The 22407-nt window shown below is 44.4% G+C and overlaps 1 protein-coding gene across 3 annotated transcripts in view; it reads right to left on the bottom strand.

The window, feature by feature from the left end:
• The window catches only part of OPCML (opioid binding protein/cell adhesion molecule like), a 916982-nt gene that overhangs the window by 112491 nt on the left and 782084 nt on the right, over positions 1-22407 (bottom strand). For all 3 annotated transcript variants that reach the window (XM_042474623.1, XM_042474624.1, XM_042474622.1), the window contains one exon: positions 3371-3496. In XM_042474623.1, coding sequence (XP_042330557.1) covers positions 3371-3496 — 126 coding nt within the window. The remainder of the gene's footprint in view (positions 1-3370; positions 3497-22407) is intronic.

Genomic DNA, 22407 nt, shown 5'->3' with positions numbered 1-22407 from the left:
AAAGCTTGGGTGTGTGCAAACGAGGTGAAAAACCTTCCGTATGGGAAAGGAGAACCTAGAAAGTCCTAGATCCAGGCAACTACTCTGGGACCCAAGGAAGGAGTGGGTTTAGAAAACAGCATTTTAGACTGATGCAAGTCCTTATAGATTTGAAAAAAAGTGGTTGCTCATTTAGAAACCATGAAACCTGTGTCTCATTTCATCACTCATAGAGCCTGGGTGCAAAGGGCTTAATGTGTCGAGTGGGATTTTGTTCCAAAACATTGGAACCCAGAGAGATTGTGAAAACATTGCAATACTGCATTTGTAGGATGGGGTAGCTGCTACTGACCCAATTTGCAGAAGGCTAAGAGTCTCTAATCTTCAGTGTCTCTCCACCGAGTGCCTTGGGACAGAAGGAGCCTGAGACACAAACATGATGCATTGTTGTTGTTATAAAAGCAAGCTCCCTGCTTTGAGCATGTTTTCAAAGATAATCCATTCCTTTCTTTGGCTATCGAAGAAATGAGTAGCTCCTTCCTGAAAGCGCTTTTTTTTCCTCCCAAGGTAGCTGTCGCTTTTGTTTACTTAAGCACTATTTATGCAAAGACCCTGAAAAGCTTCTTTACAAAGACAGCTCCGAACAATATCCCTCGGAAGCTGGGGAAGTGCTGGAGCTGAAACAGACAGTGACTTTCAGCGCATGGACAATGCATTCATTTTCAAACCCATTTGGCAAACTGTCAGATTTTAGATGCAGGCCCCAGGAAAAAATGTCTCCTTTTTGTTTCTGTCCTTGTTCACTTTTTGGGTTTCCCATTCCTGAAAAACTGGGGCGTAGTATAACATCACCAAGTAACTGCTGAGAACAAGCAAGATTTTTTTTAACTTCAGTATAGTTTAGTTTGGGAAAAATCATTATGGTAGGTACACAAGTGGATAGTATAGTTAATCTCTTGTTGCCACTAAGGCTGCATCTACACTGCAGAATTAATGCAGATTAAGATTGCTTTGGCTTAATGCTATGCCTCAATGCGGTAGAATGCTGGATTTGTAGTTCTGTTTAAAGCTTTACACTTCTCTTTTAGAAAGCTCTGGTGCCACAACAAACTACAAATCCTAGGATTCCATAGGAAGGATTTTTAAAGCTGTATCAAACTGTATTAATTCCGCAGAGTAGCAGCAGCCTCGGTGGCCCTAGTCTTAGTTGTACCTGAGGGGAATAAAGGGCTTTTTCTGTTTTGTTTTGTTGGACACAGACAGACAATTTCTGATCTATCTTCCTGACAGTTCATTTGAACTAGAGATAGCAAGTGCATGGGGACAAAGGTAAATTTTCTCCTCCAGATCACCCTGCACACCACTGTCCCTTACAGCAAGCCCTGATAACTCATTTTTCCTATGTAGTGCCTCTCAAAATGGCAAAAGAAAGTGATATTGTGATGCTTCCTGTCACCATTTTGAGAAGGACTACAGAGAAAAACAGAAATATCCACAGAGTAGTAAAGAGTCCTGGGGGGTGCACATAGGTAGGGGGGGGGGGTTCAAAGACTGGTGGGCTGGTAAGTAGCTTCAGAAGCCAAAAGATTGGGATCTGCATTCTGTATGTAATGTACAGTTGATACTCTGCCTGTCCCTTATCTAAACATTCCAAAGTACTAAATAATCCCTATCAATTTAGAATTGTTAAACAATAGTACTTGACCAATGTGACCAGTAGAAAAGCGCTTCCAGCATTACAAGATCATTGCATTCACTCCGCTACTTTGTTTTTTTCTGGTTCAGTCAACCTTGTATTCCCTCCTGAATTCCAGGAGAATGTCTTTTTAAAAAATAAACAATAAATGATGACAGAACTGGAGCATGCTCATTTGCTCCACCGTTCAGTCCCCCCCAGTTCATTTTGTGTTTTCCTTTTCCCATCTCAATTGCCATTGTGAATGTATGTTTTGATGAAGGGGTTGGAGAGAGATAAAAACTACACTCTTAAAAAAGAGAGAGGTGAGCCTGATGCAACTCTGTCCAGAAGTGGTTCCCAATGTTCCTAATGCCATGACCCTTTAATACAATTCCTCATGTTGTGGTGACCCAAACCCATTAAATTATTTTCGTTGCTACTTCATAACTGTTATTAAATAGGTGTTTTTCAATGGTCTTAGCCGACCCCCTTGAAAGGGTCATTCGGCCCCCAAAGGAGTCCCGACCCACAGGTTGGGAACCAGTGAACTAGACTGAGATATTTCCCCCACTCCCTTCCACTATATTTTACTAGTGCTTGCATGTGCTCCTATACAAACAAACATGGAGAAAATCCATGCAATTCTGTAAATTGGCTTTATGGGGGCTGGGGGTTGACTTTTCTTTTCTTTTCCTTGGAAGTGTGCATTAGTAATTCTGCAAGGGGAAGGGAAGGGGAGGGAAGATGGATGGAGATGAGCTGAATGAGCCAAGACTCATGGCAAGCAGTATGTACAGTATTCTGTACAAGGTCTGTGGAGCAATGCAGAATTCCTAATGCATCATCTCCAATTTATAAAGGAAACCAAGTGATTCAGAATGCCAAAATCCAGGGAGAATTCTTGAAGCACGATTAACCACAACACAGTAGCTTGAAATTTTGTATTCTACCAGGATCTCCCCAAAAGTCATCATTTAACTTGACCTCCACATACTCTATGAGTGTTAACGGTTTTTTTGAGATCTTTCCCATAACCCATGAGTCTGTTCTGGCTCCTCCTCCAGCTTCACATTATGGCTAATAATCTGCCACATCATGAATTTAAGAATGCAAAACACTAGAGGACAGGATGCAACATTGCTTCAGAGTATTATAATTAAGGCCCAATTGATACAAAATGGTTAAACAGAATTCATTCAAGTGATTTGACATAATGGATAGTAGTGAGTTATTTGTTTACATTAATTTAACATATGCTATGAACTCTGCGCTGCAGTTACTGCCATTTCATCACAACACACTCCTATCAGCAACTTGTGGGTTTGCTGAAATGAGATCAACCTGATAAATGGTGGCCATTCACAGAGCAAGCCATAGTCTATGTTTGTTTGCATTTTTAATACAGAGACAAATGCATCTTAAACCCATCAACACATGTACACAAACTCAAACAAACAGATGACCACATTCCAAAACAACAACAAACACATGCCAAGTCTAGCTGTAGATACCACTGCATACTTTAACAATTTTGTATTCTGGAAATCTTTCTACTTCCAAAAAATGTCACATCCCTTAGCATGTTCACACAAAGGTATACAATGCAACAGAAGCTTTGTTATTGCTCCCTATGAATGCCACAGTACTCTTGTCCCTCACTCCCATTTGCTCATGCATGGACTCTTCCCTTCAAAGTTGGAAGAAATATCTTACCTTTGCTGGACAGATGTTTCCATGTGACTGTTGGTTCTGGTCTCCCAAATGCCAAGCACAAGAGGGTTACACTGCTGCCTTCATTGACAGTAATGTCTGATGTGATATTGATAATCTGGGGAGGAACTGCAACAAGAAACATAAGAGGCAATCAGTACATGGTCAGACCTCCTGTTGAGGCTACTGATGGGCTAATCCATACCCGTCTGCTCATTTTGTGAAATCTAGAGTATCAAAAACTTCTTAATTGAGGTCTAATCCCCAATGGATAATAGAGTGGCATGAAGATGACTCCACATTTCTGATCTCTAACCCTCCCTCTGTGTTTAGAATACTGCCCAACATCTAACTAGTGATGGAACATTATATTCTGAAAACGTGCTGCAAAGTATTAGACACACGGATATATTACTTTCTGGAACTACTGCAGTCCATAGTGGATATATAGAATACTCTTTCCCCTTTTTTCAGACTCAGGCCTGCTTGTTTCATTTCTGGAAACAGTCAGTTTCATATAGCGATACTTTACCACTTTCATGACATCATATAACAAGGGAAGCTTTTGAGGAGAAGCATACAAGGATGTCACAAATGGCTAAAGACTAGGTGCAGATATCAGGGCTAGTCCACACAGCTTCCTAAATGCTACCATAGGAGCAGGAGAAGAGGAAAGGATAAAAGGCTCCTAAAATCTGTCCTCCCATGGGCAAAGGGTTGTTGTTGTTGTTGTTATACTTTATTTATATAGCGCTGTAGAGTTATTTGGGAAACATACACTTTTTTCATACAAACTAGAAAGTGCAAATTTAAGTATCCTTCCTTTCTAATCCCATCAAAACTAAGAGCATCTACTTAAATGTAAATATTTTATTTGCTTGCTTGTTTGCTTGCTTTCATGCTTACTGAAAAGATTTATAAACCATCTTTTAGGGCAATTCACCTTTAATAAGTATGCAACAAAACATAAAACCAGAACATATAATAAAACAGTGAACAATGATGGCAATTGTTAAAAGGTTAAAAGGAACAGTTAAAACCAGGTGGCACCATACACATAGTGGTCCTAAGAAAGGAAAGCTATTTATAAAAGCCACAAGAATGCATTCAAGAGCATGTGCAGTAGAATTCACCAGAAGAGGACCAGGAACATTGGCACATCATAAACCAATGTATATACAGTGGAAACTCACCTTATGTGGGGGATCCGTTCTGAAGCCCCCGCGTAAGGTGAATTCCACCTATGCTGGAGCCCCATTCATTTGAATGGGGCTCATGTGAGCAGTGGCGCGGGAGCGCACGGGGTGCCATGGGCACAGGTCCCATTCATCTGAATGGGACACACCACCCCTTGCGCCTCCCCGCAGTTTGAGCGCGTATTGTATTATATGAAACATATATATGAATATGAAGTGGAAAATCCATAAACTTTAAAAAGAGAGGGCAACCTGTTTTGCATGACACTCATCCATTTTTTTACATAGGTTATTACATCCAGGTGCCAAAAGTGTTTAAGAACCAGCCCTAAGAACAAGAGAGAGCCAGTGTGGTGTAGTTCTTTGAGTGTTGGACTATAGCTCTGGAGATCAGGGTTCGATTCCCCACTCAGCCATGGAAACTCACTGGGTGACTGAGTGATTCACATACAACCAGCCTCAGAGAACTCTGTGATAGGGTCACCTTAGGGATGTCATCAGCTGGAAACAACTTGAAGACACACAACCACCACCACCAAAGAACCAGGCTTGTTGCTATCTGCATATTCCCACCTTTCCATCTGCCTAGTCCCACCTTGTTGTTGTTGTTGTTGTTGTTTTGTCATGCTACAATAGGGGTAGAAATTACAGCTTAAGCCCTAGTCAGAACAGCCGATCATAAGGAAAGCTGAGCACCCAGTAACATTTGGCAAGCTATATGATTCCAACTCCCTGAACCTAGAGTGTCTAGGGTCAAGAGTAATTTTTGTATATCCCTTGGACTTTTTTTTTTTGGGGGGGGGGGGGCACACAGCCACTCCAAAAAAAACAAACTTTGAACAAATGGGTCCAAAATGGCAAATTGGACCCCTCTTGAGGCTCCTAGGGACATGCTTTGCCATTTGGGAGTGATTTCTTTTCAGGAATCAATGAGTTGGTGGGAGTCTATAGTTTAAAGGAGTCAGCTTGTGGGCTACTTCTTCTCCACCAGATCTAGATCACCCTTTGCTAATCCAGTGCCTTACAGATGAACAACAGCCAATGTTGATCAAGCTGGCTGGGTATGATGAGAAATATAGTCAAATGCATTTGGGTAAGGATGATCTAGATTATATGGATTCTGTGATACAGTTTTGGAAGATAACACGTAGTTGTCAATGCAGCTGTCTTGTGAAAGTTGTGTTCCATTTCTCTCTTTCCTTTCTCTTCTCCTCCTCCTTCACTCCATCCCAATGATACACCCTTTGTTTCAACTGAAAAGAGGAGGGAGCATTTCTAAAAATCTTGAAAGCTTTGAGAAAAGGATAGGAAGGGGGAAAATACATTAGTTTTCAATATGTTACTCTGCTCCTGGCAATATAATGTGGAGCAGATTTAAAGGACAGCTGATGTCTTGCAGAAAGCTGAAAAACAACCTATGGAGAGGAATGATTCAGCCTTTTTGAATCTGCATTTTCTCTATATCTCTGTTCACTGGTTCTTTATTACAAAGGACACTGGCGCGAAAACATGTTCTTGAAGGATTCATCTGCGTCTCTGCTGTTTATTCCCCACCTGAATCATAATCTCTTGTTTGTGCCTTCACAGTTGGTTGCTATGGAAGTTATTATGTCCTTGGTATCTCACTTTCACATCGCAACGGCCATAAAAGCAAAAAAAGAATCTGGTTCAAGGAGAAGGTGGGTCCCCTTCCAGGAACAGACTAAGGTCTGTCCATGGAACTGCATCAAGAATGCCACAAGACTGAAGGGTTTTTTTGGGGGGGGGATGTATATTCAAATGAAGGAGATTATCCAGGATTACAAGAGCAGACATGGAAGATAAAGTCTGCCATCACCACAGGCAAGGTGAACAGCTAGCCAACTCTAACAGGGAATGTAAGACAAAATAAACTCAATACTAGCCACCACCTCCTGGTGGGGATTAGACATGGTTCTCAGATGTGACCCTCTTTTAAAGGGACTTAAGATAAAGAAATACACTTTAGCACAGTGGCTCATGCCTCCATAGGGAAACTAAGGAGCGTCCTCCATATGTTCAGAGAATAGCCCCTTCACAAAACAGACCAGTGGCACTTAAAGCAGCCAGCCAAAAATAGAGACAGAGGAGATCAACACTTCAAAGGCTAGAAGGTCTCTTTCACAGTCCCTGCCTCCTGGCATAGCAATTTGGAAGGATGAAGAGCCAAATGTCTGTCTTTTGGAGGATGAGCTTCTCCCTGCTGCAAGATCTTGGCCCTCCCTGGAATTCTTCATTTCTTTTCTTGCATGTCACATACTCTGCAGAAGGACAGCTGACAACCTGGGGTCTTCCACTTGATTTTTAGGGGGGGGGGGAGACAAACAGAAAAAGGTGAAGCTTGGAGCTAGTTCCAAAAGACATCTATCACTCATCTCTCCTTAGAAAACAGCAATCATGTTTCACCCTTGTGCATAGCACAGCTTGGAAAACTTACTTCATTTGGACTACAAACCCAGATTCCCTGAGACTCAGTTAACATGACCATGGCTGTAATCTAAGGTGTAATCCAAGAAGGTGATTTTTGTAACCTGTAACAAAGACCTCGTGCACAGTCAAGGAACGTTCACATCGTTATTTCTAATGAGGGTGGGGATGTTAGGAAATGAGGTTTTCTGTCACTACAACCAGGCTAAAATTTATCAGAAATGATTTTTTTTCCCCTGATAGTCTTATTTTTGCCCACCCCAACTGTCAAAATATTCCCCGTCCACTGAGAGTATAACGTGAAATGCTTCCACCACCATCCAACTCCAAGTCCAACTCTAAATAGGGTAAAGAACCATAGACACAATTGTGAACCCATCCAAATATAGTTGAATAGTTTTTAAAGATGGAATAGGGAATGTGTAGCCTGAGCCCCATTTCTTCAGCCCGCAAAGCCACTTGAAACCTCCAAATCCCCCCACCATTTAGGGTGACTTGATTGTTTTAAAATACCCCACAGTTTACTAAAATACCTGCAAACGTGGCAGCTTAACTTACTATCATCCCTAGAAACCCCTAATTTCCTGCCAAGTCTTTGGGAAAAAACCCAACAACTGGAGATATTGATCAAAAGTGGTATTGTGTCACTTCTTATGCACCCAGAACACATGAGTAATGCTTGCAGGAAGGTTGCAGGGGTGAGAACTGTGCCTCACTTTACACACACAGTAACTCAGCCCTGATTTAAGAGAGGTATGGTCTTGGTCCCCTACTAGAGCTTGCAAACACTCTTTTTTGGGGGGTGGGGGGTGAACTGTAACATCCAGAAGCTCCATATAATATGAACATTGGAGGATTCTGGGAGTTGTAGTCTGAAAAAAGTAACATTTGCAAGCTCTTTCTGGCCCTACCAATTTTCCTCTCTTAGCTAGGGATGTAATTATTCAATAATTTTCTTCTCAGGGGAAGTTAAAAAAATAATTTTACTCATTTTATTTTTTGCTCTGAGAAAGTCTTTGAAAAACCATACCATTTTTGTAGCCTATACACAATTCAGGACTTGTTCTGCTCAAAAATTCACACATGTTTGTTTTGCACAGAGCATAGCCCTTTGTGGATAGGAAATACTATTACTGTGCAAAAAAAGCTGTTTCCGTGGGCAAATTTTGTGGAGTATATTTTCTATTACAGCTTTCCTCTGCAAGAAACCACTTTTTCTGTGCAGATGATATTTCTGTGCAAAAAAGGCTATATTCTGAGCAGAATAACCACATGATACATTTGTGTCAAATAAATCCTGAATTGTGAAAATTATTGCCAGGATTTGTATCAGCAGAGTTTCTTGACACTTGAAAAACACATTTTTGAAAATTATTTCCATCTCTACTCTTAAGCTGTTACCTCCTTCATTTGCCAGCACAAGCAGCCAATACAGTTTCATCCAATATTAACTTAGCCAAAATTCACAAAGGATAACCTTCTGCTAGTTCATTACTAGGTTTTTTTTTTTCACCCCTGACTCCGTATTGGAAAACTTTTGCTCCCATGCCATCCTAAACATATATGAACTTCTCTGAATTTGGAAGCTATGTAGCAACAGGCAGAAAATAGCAGGTAATACCATGGATCTCACAGGATCTGGATAGCATCTGGTCTGAAATACTGGCCAGCCTCTGCCAATCTGTGTTGACAATACTTGGGTAGATGGAGTAATGATCCGAATCATTATGGTGGCAAAGTGGTTAAATACCTGTACTGCAGCCACTCACTCAAAACCACAAGGTTGCGAGTTCAAGACCAGAAAAAGGGCTCAAGCTTAACTCAGACTTGCATCCTTACGAGGTCGTTAAAATGAGTACCCAGATTGTTGGGGGCAAATTAGCTTACAGTTGTAAACCACTTAGACACTGCTTATATAAATGAAGCTTGTTTGTTGGTTGGTTTTGGTGGCCCTCACCATTGGAATATTTGACAAATCTCCTCCCCACTTCCCCTTTCCATCTGCAAAGTTGGAGTAGCCATTTTAATTCAGATCCCAAAATATCATTCCACACATGTCAATAAAACAATGATTCTAATCTTCTCCAGGGATTTGGTATAGCAGAGCAAGAATGTGTTGCTATTATGTAGAACTTGAACATGTGCATTTGACACTATGTATCTTTTTTTAGAAAGAGGTGTGTTCCGATTGCTTCCTCGTTACTTTTTCCCCCTCACAGCTTGATATGAAATTGCACAATTCATTACACCCAACTACACACAGAAGTATGAACTTAGATTTCACCCTAGGAGATGACAAGTGCACACATTTTGACCTGCTGAAGACTGGAGCGGAATGCCAGGAAATGCTTCCAAGGTTAACCTGAACTATTGTGTATTATTATTATTATTTCAGTCAAATAAATCAAGTGAATTGTTTACCCTTTGGTGATAATGGTAAGAAGAACATAAGCATAAGACACACCCTTTGTAGTATTGTATTATTATTATTATTATTATTATTATTATTATTATTATTATATTTAATCTTTATTAAAGTTTACCATACATATATATAAAAAACATATATGACTACATAAAACATTCATAACAATATTATTATATGACAGTCGTTGTGTCATCAGATACTGATCCCAATCAAATGGCATGGTTGATGGGTTAGCAATGATATAGGTGTAGATACAGAAGGGGCAGAATGATAAATAAATAAAAATACATATTCTTTGCACCCAGTGAAATGTCCTCATCCCCCCTCCCCAGACGCACCTATAGCTATACCCCTAAAGCACTGGTGTGTCACGATTAAACTGTTCGTTGTTTACTGTGATCTTGGCATGAGTCTATATATGGATTCTTTATAACAAGCAAAATGAAGTCCCAAAGAGTCAACATCTCTTGAAATTGAAATGCTGTCAATGCTTTTCTATCCACCGTGAACCAAGGTCTGCCTCCATTTTGAGGGGAGGGAGCTTCAGCTCCTGAAATGCCCCCTCTTGAATGCCCCCACTTAGATAATGCATTATATCATGTCATGTCAGATCTGATCCCATTCTATTTATGATTGCTTTTCTCTCCTACGTTGTATTTTGTGAAGAGAGATGATAGGGAATGAGCACCAATTATTATGAATTGCTAGGATATAAATACACACCATGATTCTAGTGACATCACAAACCACTCAAGCTGTGCTTTGGTGGTTTATAACAATTGTTTCCAGAGCATCTCTCAGCATGTGTATTTATAGCTTTATTCACTTGCTTCCCCATCCCCAGCGTTCATGACGTACACACATTTTGCTTAGGGAGGCTTGTGAAATTCTTTGATTCCTCCCCCCCCCCATAGATTCTGAGATTCTGAAGCATATGAGCTCATTTGTGCAAGACCTCCACTGAATTACTGATCTATCATCCTGTCTTTTTCTTTCAACAGACTGCATTCAGAAAGGGAGTTGCTTTGGCTGGAACTGGATGTTCATCTGCCACAGACTCTCCAACACTGTCCTGACTTTCATAGGATTGCTCTATCAAAGACCCAAGACCCAATTCTCCTACAGTTCCAGTTGTCCTGGTCCCATACACATTTCAGACACAGCTATGGTCACTGCAGCAAGGGGAAGAAGGGAAGGAATCAGTGGAGGGGGGAATAGATATGGGATGAATAGAAGTAAATGGGTCAATTCCTGAAACATTATAGTGCCACTAGTGGTTAGCTAATGGCTGAAGCAATGCTACCAGTAAGGGCCTCAGGTGATTGCAGTGCTCAGTTGGGGGTCATTAGGCACTGAAAACAGTCTGCATGGTCCCCCATCCATCCCACAATTCGAAGGTATGCGCTTGTTAAAGTGTAGTGCTACATAGATGGGATAGACATAAGGTTGCCAAATCTCAGGGCCTGGACCTATGTCTCCAGTTTTTATGGGACATGTCTAGGCAGGAGACAAGGGTACAAATTTTTCAGCTTTGTTGGGCTCATCTATGAACAAGGGAAAAGGACAAACGTGTGCAAATCTCCAGCTAGCTAGTAGAGCAGCTGTTGGCTACAACTGCAAGGCTTCATTTCTGGAACCTGGAAGAAGTCTCCAGGGGGGTCCATGTATTTACTCAATTAGTTTTTCTTCCCAGTCATTCTAACACCAGGGCTCACTCTCCACTCTGCTCTTCATCCACTGTCTGGCTAGAAGCAATCTGACTAGATCAAATGTTCCTTATTGCATCTCCAAAAATAAATGAAGAGCAATAATCCCTTTGATTCATCTTGATCTGGATTCATTTCTTAATTTACAAGCAAGAAAATATGCATTTGTGTGGGCGTTACTAAAGGCATAATGCTTAAAGACATCATGAAGGATCAGTACTAATTTTCAGATTTTGGCCTGGAAGCCTCAGGGCCTGGGACGATCCTGAACTGGCAAAGTTTGGTACGCAGCATGTGTTAAAAATCCTGACTATGCACAGCTACGGAAGTCATAGACTGCTTTGCACCTGAAGTATCAATTTTGGTGTGTGTGTTTGGCCTGGGGGTGGGGGAGGTCTGTGCATTGGGAAACACTGCCCTGATTTTCTTGCTTTGTTCAAAATATAAAAATAAAATGGTCTAAAAATCGCTGATAAAAACATGATAACTGAGTCTCATTACAGCCAAAGACAAGTCTCATATTTTAGCATTTTTATTAAAGCTTTTTAAATTACTGAGTGTCTGGTATATTCAATACCAGCCTAAGTGATTTATATTAGTCTATCCCCAGATCCTCCATCTAATAAATAACTTGGCAATCTCCTAACCCATAAATATCCCCGGCCCAGGCAAAAAGCAATTAAAGCATGTTAAAAAAAAGTGGGGGCTGATTCCCAACACTTCAGTCTGCAGTATCATTGGCTGCTTCGCATGGATTATTTTGCACTACCTACTCTGGGATGCAACCAGAGGGAGGGGGGGATGAAGACGCTAGCTCCAGCCCGCCCCCATATCTGGAATTTATGTTCTGGCTCCAATTTAAAAACAAGCCACATACAAAACAATTTTTAAACGTTAAACATGTCACAATGATGCAGAGATGTTACCAAGGAAAACATTATTTCCAGCAACAAGTGTTCTTTGGACACCTGAGACAGCTTAGGCTGCTAAAATATTGTTAAAAAGCACTTCAGGAAACAGTTGAGCCAAAAAAAAAAAATTGCTTAAAATGCTGCAGCGTTAAACACTGAGACAGCAGACTAAAATGTTATTAAAAGCTCCCAGGTTGCTAGTCCAGAATATATTTTAGGTTAATAAGGTTCCATTTCAAGCCAAGGGAAGGACACTTATGTTTTATTGGGGTGGGGTGGGGTGAATAGGCAGAGATGTTGGGAGGAGAATGGGAGCATGTGGCGACTTCCAGGGTCATAACCCACAGAAAATGATTGTTCTGCTAAACAGAACCACTGTTAAGCGCCTTCCAATTCATCCTGACTCATGGTGACCCTTTGGATGAGGCATCTTCAGTCCCCCCATCTGCCACTGCTCTGCTTCTATCCTATAAATTCATACCCCTGACCTCCCTAATAGAGTCCATCCATCTAGTGTGCAGTCTTCCTTTCCTTCTACATCCCTCTGCCTTTCCTAGCATTATTGTCTTCCTAATGAGTCATGCTTTCTCATGATACAAAGTACAACAGCCTCAACTTGGTCATCTTGCCTTCCAGGCAGATTCCAGCTTGATCTGTTCAAGGACCCATTTGTTTGTCTTTTTGATTGTCCACAGTATCCTCAGCACTTGTCATGCCTATGGGAAATACAATGGCCTGTACGATTCTAATTTTAGTGCTCAGTTGTATACTGTATCTCTACTTTTAAAGATCTTTTATAGTTCTTTCATATGGGATGCAGTGTTTTAGTGGTTAAGATGCCAGTTCTGATGATCGGAAGATCAGAAGGTTGTCAGTTCGAGGCCTGAATACTGCATGATGGGGTGAGCTCCCATCACTAGTCCCAGCCCCAGCCAGTCTAGCAGTTTGAAAGAATGTGGATGCAAGTTGATAAATAGGTACCACTTAAGTGAGAAGACAACAGCATCCAGTGCAGTCATTCTGGCTGCATGACCACCAGAGCAGCCCTTAGACAACACTGGCTCTTAAGCTTAGAAACGGAGATGAGCACTGCCTCCTACAATCGGTTACGACTAGACATTCATGTCAAGGGACTTCCTTTCCCTTTTTATAGTTCTTTCAAAGCTTCCTTTCCCATTCCTGTTCTTCTGATTTCTTGATTGCAGTTTTCTTCCTGATTGAGTTTTGATCCAAGACACAGGCATTTATTTATTTTTTTACTATTTTGAGTTCCTCATTTTCTTTACGTTCAGGATGAAGCCTGCCTTTGCGCTTTCTTCTTTGGCCTTATTTAATAATTTTTTCAAGTCTACAATGTTTTCCACTAGTAGCATGGTGTCATCCTATGTTGTTGACAGTCCTTCATCCTGTCTTTACTCCTCCTTTTCCCAAGTCTAAGCCTGCTCTTCATATGATATTTTCTACATACAGTTGAACAAATAGGATGTCAGAGCGCCTTTTCCATTATAGCTATGATATATTCCCAAAAGGGAAGTATGCATTTTAATGCAGGTAACGTGGTGCTACAGCCCTGAATATCCCAAGCATCCTGTCTATACACCTAGGGCAAGTCTACTTTGGGGAAAGTCCAAATGGACTCCCCATCTTTTCTTCCCACAGCAGTTGTCTATATTGTGCATATTTCTGTGTTCCACCATCAGCTCCCATTGCCACTGCCTTTCCCACAGCTCCAGGAAAGATCACAGCCATCCACCATTTACCTTCTCCATCTTATTGTGATCTCAAAACTCCACAGTAAACCATGAGTTTAATTCAAATTTGCTGCTAATTGGGCCCTGCATCATGTGTCTTGATTCAGGTGCAATTCATCGCCCCTCCTTCCCATAGGCTTGGCCTTAGAATTATTATGTGGTATAGTCCTTCCTGGGACTGTATTAAGCACTGTGGAATGCCAAGGGAGATGGAACCTTGAATGCTTCCACATGTCAAGAAGCAATATATAAAATTTGCAAGCAAATGTAAACTTTACATACTGTGAACGTTGTGTGTAAATGTGGCGGTAATGGCATCTACATCCACTTTGTGTATTGTAATAATTCTGCAGGATTCTAAACCCTTGGAAAAGGTTGGGAAAAAATCTTTGGGGCCTACATGTCATCCGTGGGTCATGTGTGGCTCACCCCTGTCAGAATCTGTGAGGGTTTTGTCATCATGCAGATGTTCAAGCAAACAAGGGAAACCTCACCCACAAAAGTGATTTATGATTTAAAATGCAAGAGGGAGAAGAAGTACAGGTTGCTCACCTGTAACTGTGTTTCTTCGAGTGGTCATCTGCGAATTCACACAAATGGGTTTATTCTGCTCCTGCGCAGCAATCCTCAGAAACTTCTAGAATCTCTAGGCAGAAAGTAATGTATCTTTCTGCAACTTTTTGGCAGTAGCCCCGCCCACCCGTATATAAGGCCCCTGGTGGCCCGCTCTTCCTCAGTTCCAAATGAGCCGCTAATCAGCGCGGCAACAAGCGTTGTCAATGAGCAGACACTGAGGGGATGGATGGGCAGGTTTGTGTGAATTCGCAGATGACCACTCGAAGAAACACAGTTACAGGTGAGTAACCTGTACTTCTTCTTCGTCGTCTCTGCGAATCACACAAATGGGTTTAGACTAGCGAGCTATAGTCAGTGGAGGAGGGAGTGTCAATCTCCAATAATCACATATCAATAAAGTATGTAAACCAAACAGCTGTGTTATTTATTAACAGTACACAGGTCTATTGCATGGCAGAAAGTAACACTGCCCTCCCAAAGGCTGCTTCATGCCTGGCCCTCGCATCCAGCCTGTAATGTTTAATGAATGTCAAAGGCTGGGACCAGACAGCTGCCTTGCACACATCCTCAAGGGGTATCCCCGTCACGAAGGCTGAGGATGCAGCTACCACCCTAGTTGCATGGGCTCTAACCCGACCTGGTAGAGACTTTCTAGCCAGTTCGTAGCAGAGGTGTATGGTACTGACCACCCACTTGGAGAACCTCTGCGGTGACACCGGCAGCCCCTTCTTGGCTTTGGAGTAGCACACAAAAAGTCTCTCCGAACGCCTGGAAGCAGATGTCCTGTCCAGATAGAACGCCAGCGCCCTGCAGACATCCAGGGCATGGAGCTGACGCTCAGAGTCTGTGGTCGGATTAGGAGCCAGAGTCGGCAAAACAATGTCCTGGTTGATGTGGAAAGCAGACACTACCTTTGGCAAGAAAGTAATGTCTGTACGGAGCACCACCTTGTCCTTATGGAAACGGAGGAAAGGCTGGTCCATCCTCTGAGCACACAGTTCACCAGCTCGACGGGCTGAGGTGATAGCTACCAGGAAGGCCGTCTTCCAAGTGAGGAGTCTGAGGTCCGTGGTAGCTAAGGGCTCAAAGGGCTTAGACACCAAATGTGCCAGGACAGTATCTAGACTCCACTGTGGCGTAGGGTCTAGAATCGGTGGATGCAAATTGTTAAATCCCTTTAGGAACCTCCTTATGAGAGGATCACCAAACAGGGAAGGCTTGTCCTGAAATAGGTAGTGAGATGAGATAGCCGACAGGTAGCACTTGAAAGAACTCAAAGAAAGTCCTGCGTCCGCCAAGGACATGAGAAAGTCCAGGACCACAGGGATGGAGACACGGGATGGTGGAACGTCCTTTGATTGTAAAAAGGTTAGGAACCTATCCCATTTGTAGGCATAGGACCTCCGTGTGGATGGTCTGTGAGCTGCCCTGATGATATCCTGTACACCGGATGGAAGTGTCCTCAGGATAGAATCCTCCATGCTACCAATGGGAGAGATTGCATCTCGGGATGGTGAACTCGTCTGCCGTGGAGCGAGAGGAGGTCGGGCCGGTGCTCGAGGCGGAGATAGTCCTGTGCTCGTTGCAGGAGCAGAGCAAACCAAGGTTGTCTGGGCCACCACGGAGTTATCAGAATTGCATCCGTGTAGTCGGCCAGCATCTTCGAGAAGACTCGAGTGATGAGGAGAAATGGAGGAAAGGCATAAAGGAGTCCTTGAGTCCATTTGATCTGGAAGGCGTCCCCTTCCGATGTTGGGTCTCTGTACCGTGAGCAAAATCTCGCGGTGTGAGCGTTGAGCTGGGAAGCGAAGAGGTCGAGGAGGGGGGTTCCCCATCAGTTGAAGAGCAGAGAGACTACTTCTGGGTGTAGTCTCCACTCGTGGCAAGTGGAGGGTGACCTGCTGAGCTGGTCTGCCAGGTCGTTCTGGTCGCCGGGCAGGTGGATGCTCTGTAGCAGAATTTTTTGTGCTATGCACCATTCCCAGATGCGGATGGTGGCTAACAGCAGAGTCCTCGACTTTGTACCTCCTTGTTTGTTGAGGTTATACATGACGGTGGTGTTGTCGGTGAGCAGGAGTACCACCTTGCCAGCGAGGACCGACTGAAAGGCTCTGAGTGCTTTTTCCACGGCAAGTATTTCCAAGACGTTGATGTGGAAAGAAGCTTCTGCCGGTGACCATTTGTCTTTTATTGTAAGGTCTAGCGTATGGGCGCCCCATCCCCGTAGGGAGGCGTCCGTAGTCAGAGAAATGTCCGGCGGGGGGGGGAGGTAGGAATGGCATCCCCACACAGACGTTGTCGGATTGGAGCCACCATCGTAAAGACTTCTGTACAGTCCTCGGGATGGTGAGAAGCTTGGTAGGCGTGTGTCGGATGGAGTCGAACACGGATAGGAACCAAGATTGGATGGGTCTTAGACGTAGCCTGGCTCACGGTGTGACAAATGTGATGGAGGCTAAATGTCCCATGGTGATTTGCACTGTACGGGTCCGAAGGCGCCTTCGGCGCAAGCAGGGTTGCAGGGATGCACAGAGGGCCTGGAACCTTGTCTTTGGAAGGTATGCCCTCATCTGCAGGGAGTCCAGCGTTGCCCCTATAAAGTCTATTTGCTTGGTAGGGGTCAAGTTGGACTTGTCGAAGTTGACTTGTAGTCCCAGTGCCTGTAGCAGGGACAGGGCAAATTCCAGCTGCTTGAGAAGCGTGTCCTTTGAGGATGCCGTGAAGAGCCAGTCGTCCAGGTATGGGAAAACTGTGATGCCCTTTTGACGCAGGTATGCCACCACGGGTGCCATGCACTTCGTGAATACTCTTGGAGCTGTAGAGAGGCCAAAGGGAAGGACCTTGTACTGGTACGCCTGATGTCCCACAGCAAAAGCAAGGAATCTGCGGTGGTCCTCCAGGATCGCTATATGAAAATAGGCATCTTTCAAGTCCAGCGTCACGAACCAGTGGTTCTCCTGCAGGAGTGGTAAGATAGAAGCAAGGGTTACCATCCTGAACTTCTTGTAGACAATAAAGTCATTGAGGGCTCGAAGATCCATTATTGGTCTAAGGCCAGAATCTTTTTTCGGTACAGTGAAGTACCTGGAAAAAAAGCACCGCTTGAACTCAGAGGGGTGGACAGGTTCAATGGTGCCCTTGTCTAGGAGAGTGCGCACTTCATCGAGAAGGGTGTCCGAGGGGACAGTTGAAACGAAGGCTCCAGTTGGTGGGAGCTCAGAGAACTCTAGGGCATAGCCCCTGCGGACGATGTTAAGTGCCCAAGAGTCCGTAGTGATGGCGGCCCAGTTGTTGAAGAAAGGGCTCAGCCTGGAGGTGACGAGGTGCGCGGGAACACATCAGAACCTCCTCTTGCCCCGGCCATCCTTCTTCCTATACCCTTGTTGGTATCTGGGCTGGGAAGATTGGCGGCCGTCTGATGGGGGAGCAGGTGACCTGGAAGATCGGCCCTGAGGATTATTGTCCTGGTGATAAGGACGGTCCTGGGGGTGAAAACGGTACTGGCCTCCTGGGTGCCAGGGGCGCTGACCAGGGTACCTCTGACGAGGGGATTTGGACGGTACGGAGGACATACCGTGCTTTCTAGCCGCGGTCTTCATCCGGTACCTGAAGCTGAGCTTCTCGTCCGTCTCTCTATTGAAGAGGCCCGAGTTGTCAAAGAGCATGTCTTCAATAGCCGCCTTAGCCTGGGGAGTGAGGTCTGAGGACCGGAGCCATGCATAGCGGAGGAGAGCTATGGAGCCAGAGAGGATCTTAGACGCATAGTCTGTGGAGTGTCTGGCAGAGATAATCTGCTGTCCAGCCATCAGGTGGATCTCGTTCCTGAGAGCCGCCATCATACGCCTCCTGTCATCAGGCAAGTCAGCAATGGTGGGATCCATCTTCTCCACCAGGTACTGAACATAGGCCCCCATGCAAGCCGCATAGTTGGCAATTTTAAGGTCCAGGGCTGCCGAGGCGTAGAATTTTTTAGCCAGGCTGTCTAACTTTTTACTGTCCTTGTCAACGGGCGAGGACGAGGTTTTAGGTGCAAAGGTAGACTGGGCCCCTTCCACTATAGCTGAATTCAGCTTGGGATGGTTAGAAAGCCAGGACGGCGCCGATGGAGTGACCCGGTACAGGTTCTCAATCCTGCGCGAAGTTGACGGGATGGTGGCTGGGGCGTCCCAAGAACGCTTCGCGATCTTCTCCAGGGACGGGAGGTAGGCCAGGGCTAATGGAGCTGGAGCAGAACCGTGGATCCTCCTTTCCACCGGATCGAGGGCATCGTCCTCGGGATGGGAGACTTCAAGCTTGAGGGCGTCAGCCATCCGAATGATCCTGTCTCCAAAAGCCCGAACATCGTCCATGGGTGAAGGGACGGAAGGGCCTTGAGGCACAAATGGGGCATCCTCGTCCGAAGCAGGGAAAACGGAACGAGGAGAGCCCGACCCCGAGGGGGATGGGCTTCGCAGCCTGATCAGAGGGTCGGATGTGCCAAGGTCGTCCCGGTCATCCCAGCGGGAGGTGTTAACCTCCAAGATACCGGTACGGAGGTCCCGACGCAGGCGGGACGGGTCAACCGGGATGAGGTACTGTCCCGTGCGCTGATCGTGGACAAGATCAGGGAATGCCTGGAATAGGTCCAGATCATGGTCTGCAGGTGCAGCCAGAGCCTCGTCGGCTTCGGTGCCTAGGGTAGCCCGGTCCCGAGAGGCAGAGCACGGCCGTCTCTTTGGTGGAGGCGAGGGAGATCTTGACCTTGGCTTCTGAGGGGAGAACGGAGCGTAGGAGTCCTGAAGCTCTCCCTCTGATTCAGAGTCCACATGCACAATCTGTAGGCTGTCTGCCGGTACAGAGAGGTGGCTGGTGAGAAGGACTCTAGGCTCGAGTGGCACCGTCCGGGAAGACGCCGGTATAGACGGAGTCAGGGTGTTCACTGGCTCGAGAACAGGCGATGTCAACGGTACTGGCCTCGACTCAGGCGGAGGCACTGAGACCATGCTTGGGGGCCCCTTACGGCGGCTCTTAGCAGGCGGTGAGGATGAGCGAGCCCGCTTCTTGTCCCGGTGGGAGCGTTTTTCCCCTTTTTTGGTAGGGGCCTTGGGGGCATCTGCTTCCCCAGAAGCTCCAGAGCCGCCAGGCTGGCTGAGAACCCTCTCATAGAGGGCAGCCTTGAGAGTCCGATCCCGGTTCTTGAGGGCTTGGGTGGACATGACCTTGCAGTGGGCACAACTGCCCTGGATGTGTGCCTCGCCTAAACAGAGGACACACTTGTCGTGGCCATCGGCCCTGGGGATTTTAACCCCGCACTTGGAACATTGTTTGAAAGAGGCCATGGTAAGAGAAGTCCGTTACCAGTCCGAAGTCAAGCCAAAAATCAAAAGTCGTCCGTCCAAAGGAAAGTCTAAAAGAATGGTCAGTTGAAAGTTTTAGGTCAAAGCCAGAGATTCCAAATAGAAGAGCAAGCCAAAGCTAGCGAAGTTCCTCGAGCTGCTTAGCGTGGCGGAATGAAGGAACTGAGGAAGAGCAGGCCACCAGGGGCCTTATATACGGGTGGGCGGGGCTACTGCCAAAAAGTTGCAGAAAGATACATTACTTTCTGCCTAGAGATTCTAGAAGTTTCCGAGGATTGCTGCGCAGGCGCAGAATAAACCCATTTGTGTGATTCGCAGAGACCACGAAGAAGAAAGCCATAGATTAGTGCTACTAAAATGCCAAATGGGAACTTATTTATAATTTTCAATGTTCTTTCAGACTGAAGTAGCTGTTTCACACCTCTTTAAACCAGTATATGAATTAATTCTCTCTTTCTCTCTCTCATTATTGCGACAGTCCTTTCTGATACCCTCATCCTCTGAACAAACTACATGCCAATTCCCTTTGCCTTTTAAAAGGAAATTAAACTATGCTGGTCCTGTTTCTAGATGAAGGTGCACATTTTTTTTTTATTTTTATTTTTTTTTGCTTACTAACAGGTTTTTTTGAAATATCACTTGGTGTGCAAGACACAATCCTCAAGCATCTTGCAAATGACCAGCAACCTAAAATGACACAGCATACATCAAGCTTATTCCAGTTTAAAGGCAGACAAGACTTGAACTTGTATTTTATTTCTTTCAACTCAATCCTACCCATCCCAGGGCAGGTCTACACTGGGCAGAACACTCTGGAATATTCCAGCCCTTAATTTGTCCCAAATTACCCCCATTACCTGGGCATTTTGGTGCAATGCTAGGTGGATATCTACTCATGTGTCCTACTGTGCCAGCCAGCATCATCAATGACACTATGAATCACTTCCTCTGTGGTCAAAAATGAAATGCTCAGACTAAGTCACCACCACCAGCAGCAGCAGCAATGGGTGGCACAACAAGACACTGTGTAAACAGCCATTTGGCATTACTCCAGAGCACTCTGGGTTTTCTGAGAAGATCAGGGACAAATTGTGAGTTTTTTAAAAGTACATTAAGGTAAGGTTGGCCCAGATTCACTACAGAACTTCTCTTCCCATGTGAAGACAGGCTGCAGTCAAATTGGGTCTTTGACCTTGACTTATGAAGATGGGGTAAGGGTAAATTGGTTTAAGTGGCCTGTGTAGATATTTTCCCAGTCCTTTTATATCTGAATGTAATAGCCTTGCACCATTAGTTTGCATATGAAGGAATTTAAAAGTAAAGTGAGGGGTTCAACAGACAGGTGGCTCTGTGCCACCCGTCTTTGCCCTGAGTTGGTGCTGCAGTCTGTTGAGCCCACTGTTGAGCACACTGCAATACCAACATGCTGCCAAAACGAAGCTGCCTAGAGCAAACAGGAAAGGGTGCCACCACGATGCCACTAGCTGCCAGCGATGTCTGGACACTATACGGTACATGTGTCATCATGGCATGATGATGCCACTGTTACATGCTAGGGTGCTGCGCACCCCTGAACCCTAGTTTCAGCCCGAGTACCATGTTTCCCACATGTCTGTACCAGTTAACATAATGGGCCTGAGGTACCCATTGCTAAGGACCACTATGTGGGCCCCATTATGTTAACCTGTAGACTTCCCATCCATGCAGAGTAATGGAACAGAACTACATTTCTAAGCCCTTCCATTTTTTTCCCATTTTGGCAGAAGGGAGTTTGAAGGTGATTTTCAAAATAATCCAAGGTGAGCTTCAGTGAACTCTCCCAACTCTACTAATGACTCCAACACACTGAATACTTGAAATTTTCTCCATTCCATATGCATATAGAGAGAGGTGGGGAGAGGGAGGGATGTTCTGAAATTCAACTCAGTCGGACCATCTCACCATGCAAATACAGGACGAAAACATTTAGCTTGTATTAATGTTGCAAAGGTATGGCATGCACATGCTATTGGTGATTCCTGGGTCAAATTGTATCCTATACTCTATCATTTTAGAGTATATACGGCTAAAATCCAGGGGTGAGTGAGAAAACTGAAACTATACTTATAAACTGTCTCCATAGAAACAGTATGAAATCAACCCAACACCTCAAGGCTATTTTCACTTCTTGAATATTTCATATTCAGTCATGAAATCCCTAGTTTTTGAACAACATGTTGTGACATATGCAAATTTTTTTTATCAAGGAACAAGTGGTGCATGTATGTGAGTGTGCACACACAAACACATGTAATTGTCAAGGCTGTCCCACACATTTTTAGACGTGACACAGTACAACAGAGAAAGGAGTGACATGTCAAGAGGCAGAAGGATCTGGCCAGTTTGGCCTAGACAAATCAAGATTAAGGGAAGGAGTACTGATATTCAGAGGCTTAAAAAATGTCATGTGGAAGACTGGGAAGAATTGTTCTCCAGTGTTCCTCAAGGGACATTTATAGCTATGGAAAGAGAGTTGCAGGAAGCACAGCGTAATTGGGCAAAAGGAGAAAGTTATTCTGGAAAGTGCCGAAGGAGAAGATCCTATCACTATAAGTTGCTAATAAAGTGGATAAATCACATGGTGTAGGGTTTAACCAAAACCAAGAAAATCACCTTTAAAAAGTAATATGTGCCCATTATGTCTTATAGTGC

Source organism: Sceloporus undulatus, chromosome 6, assembly GCF_019175285.1.
Source record: "Sceloporus undulatus isolate JIND9_A2432 ecotype Alabama chromosome 6, SceUnd_v1.1, whole genome shotgun sequence".
NCBI classification, from domain to species: domain Eukaryota; kingdom Metazoa; phylum Chordata; class Lepidosauria; order Squamata; family Phrynosomatidae; genus Sceloporus; species Sceloporus undulatus.
Note: the sequence above shows the minus strand (reverse complement) of the source record. Positions and strands in the feature narration are given on the sequence as shown.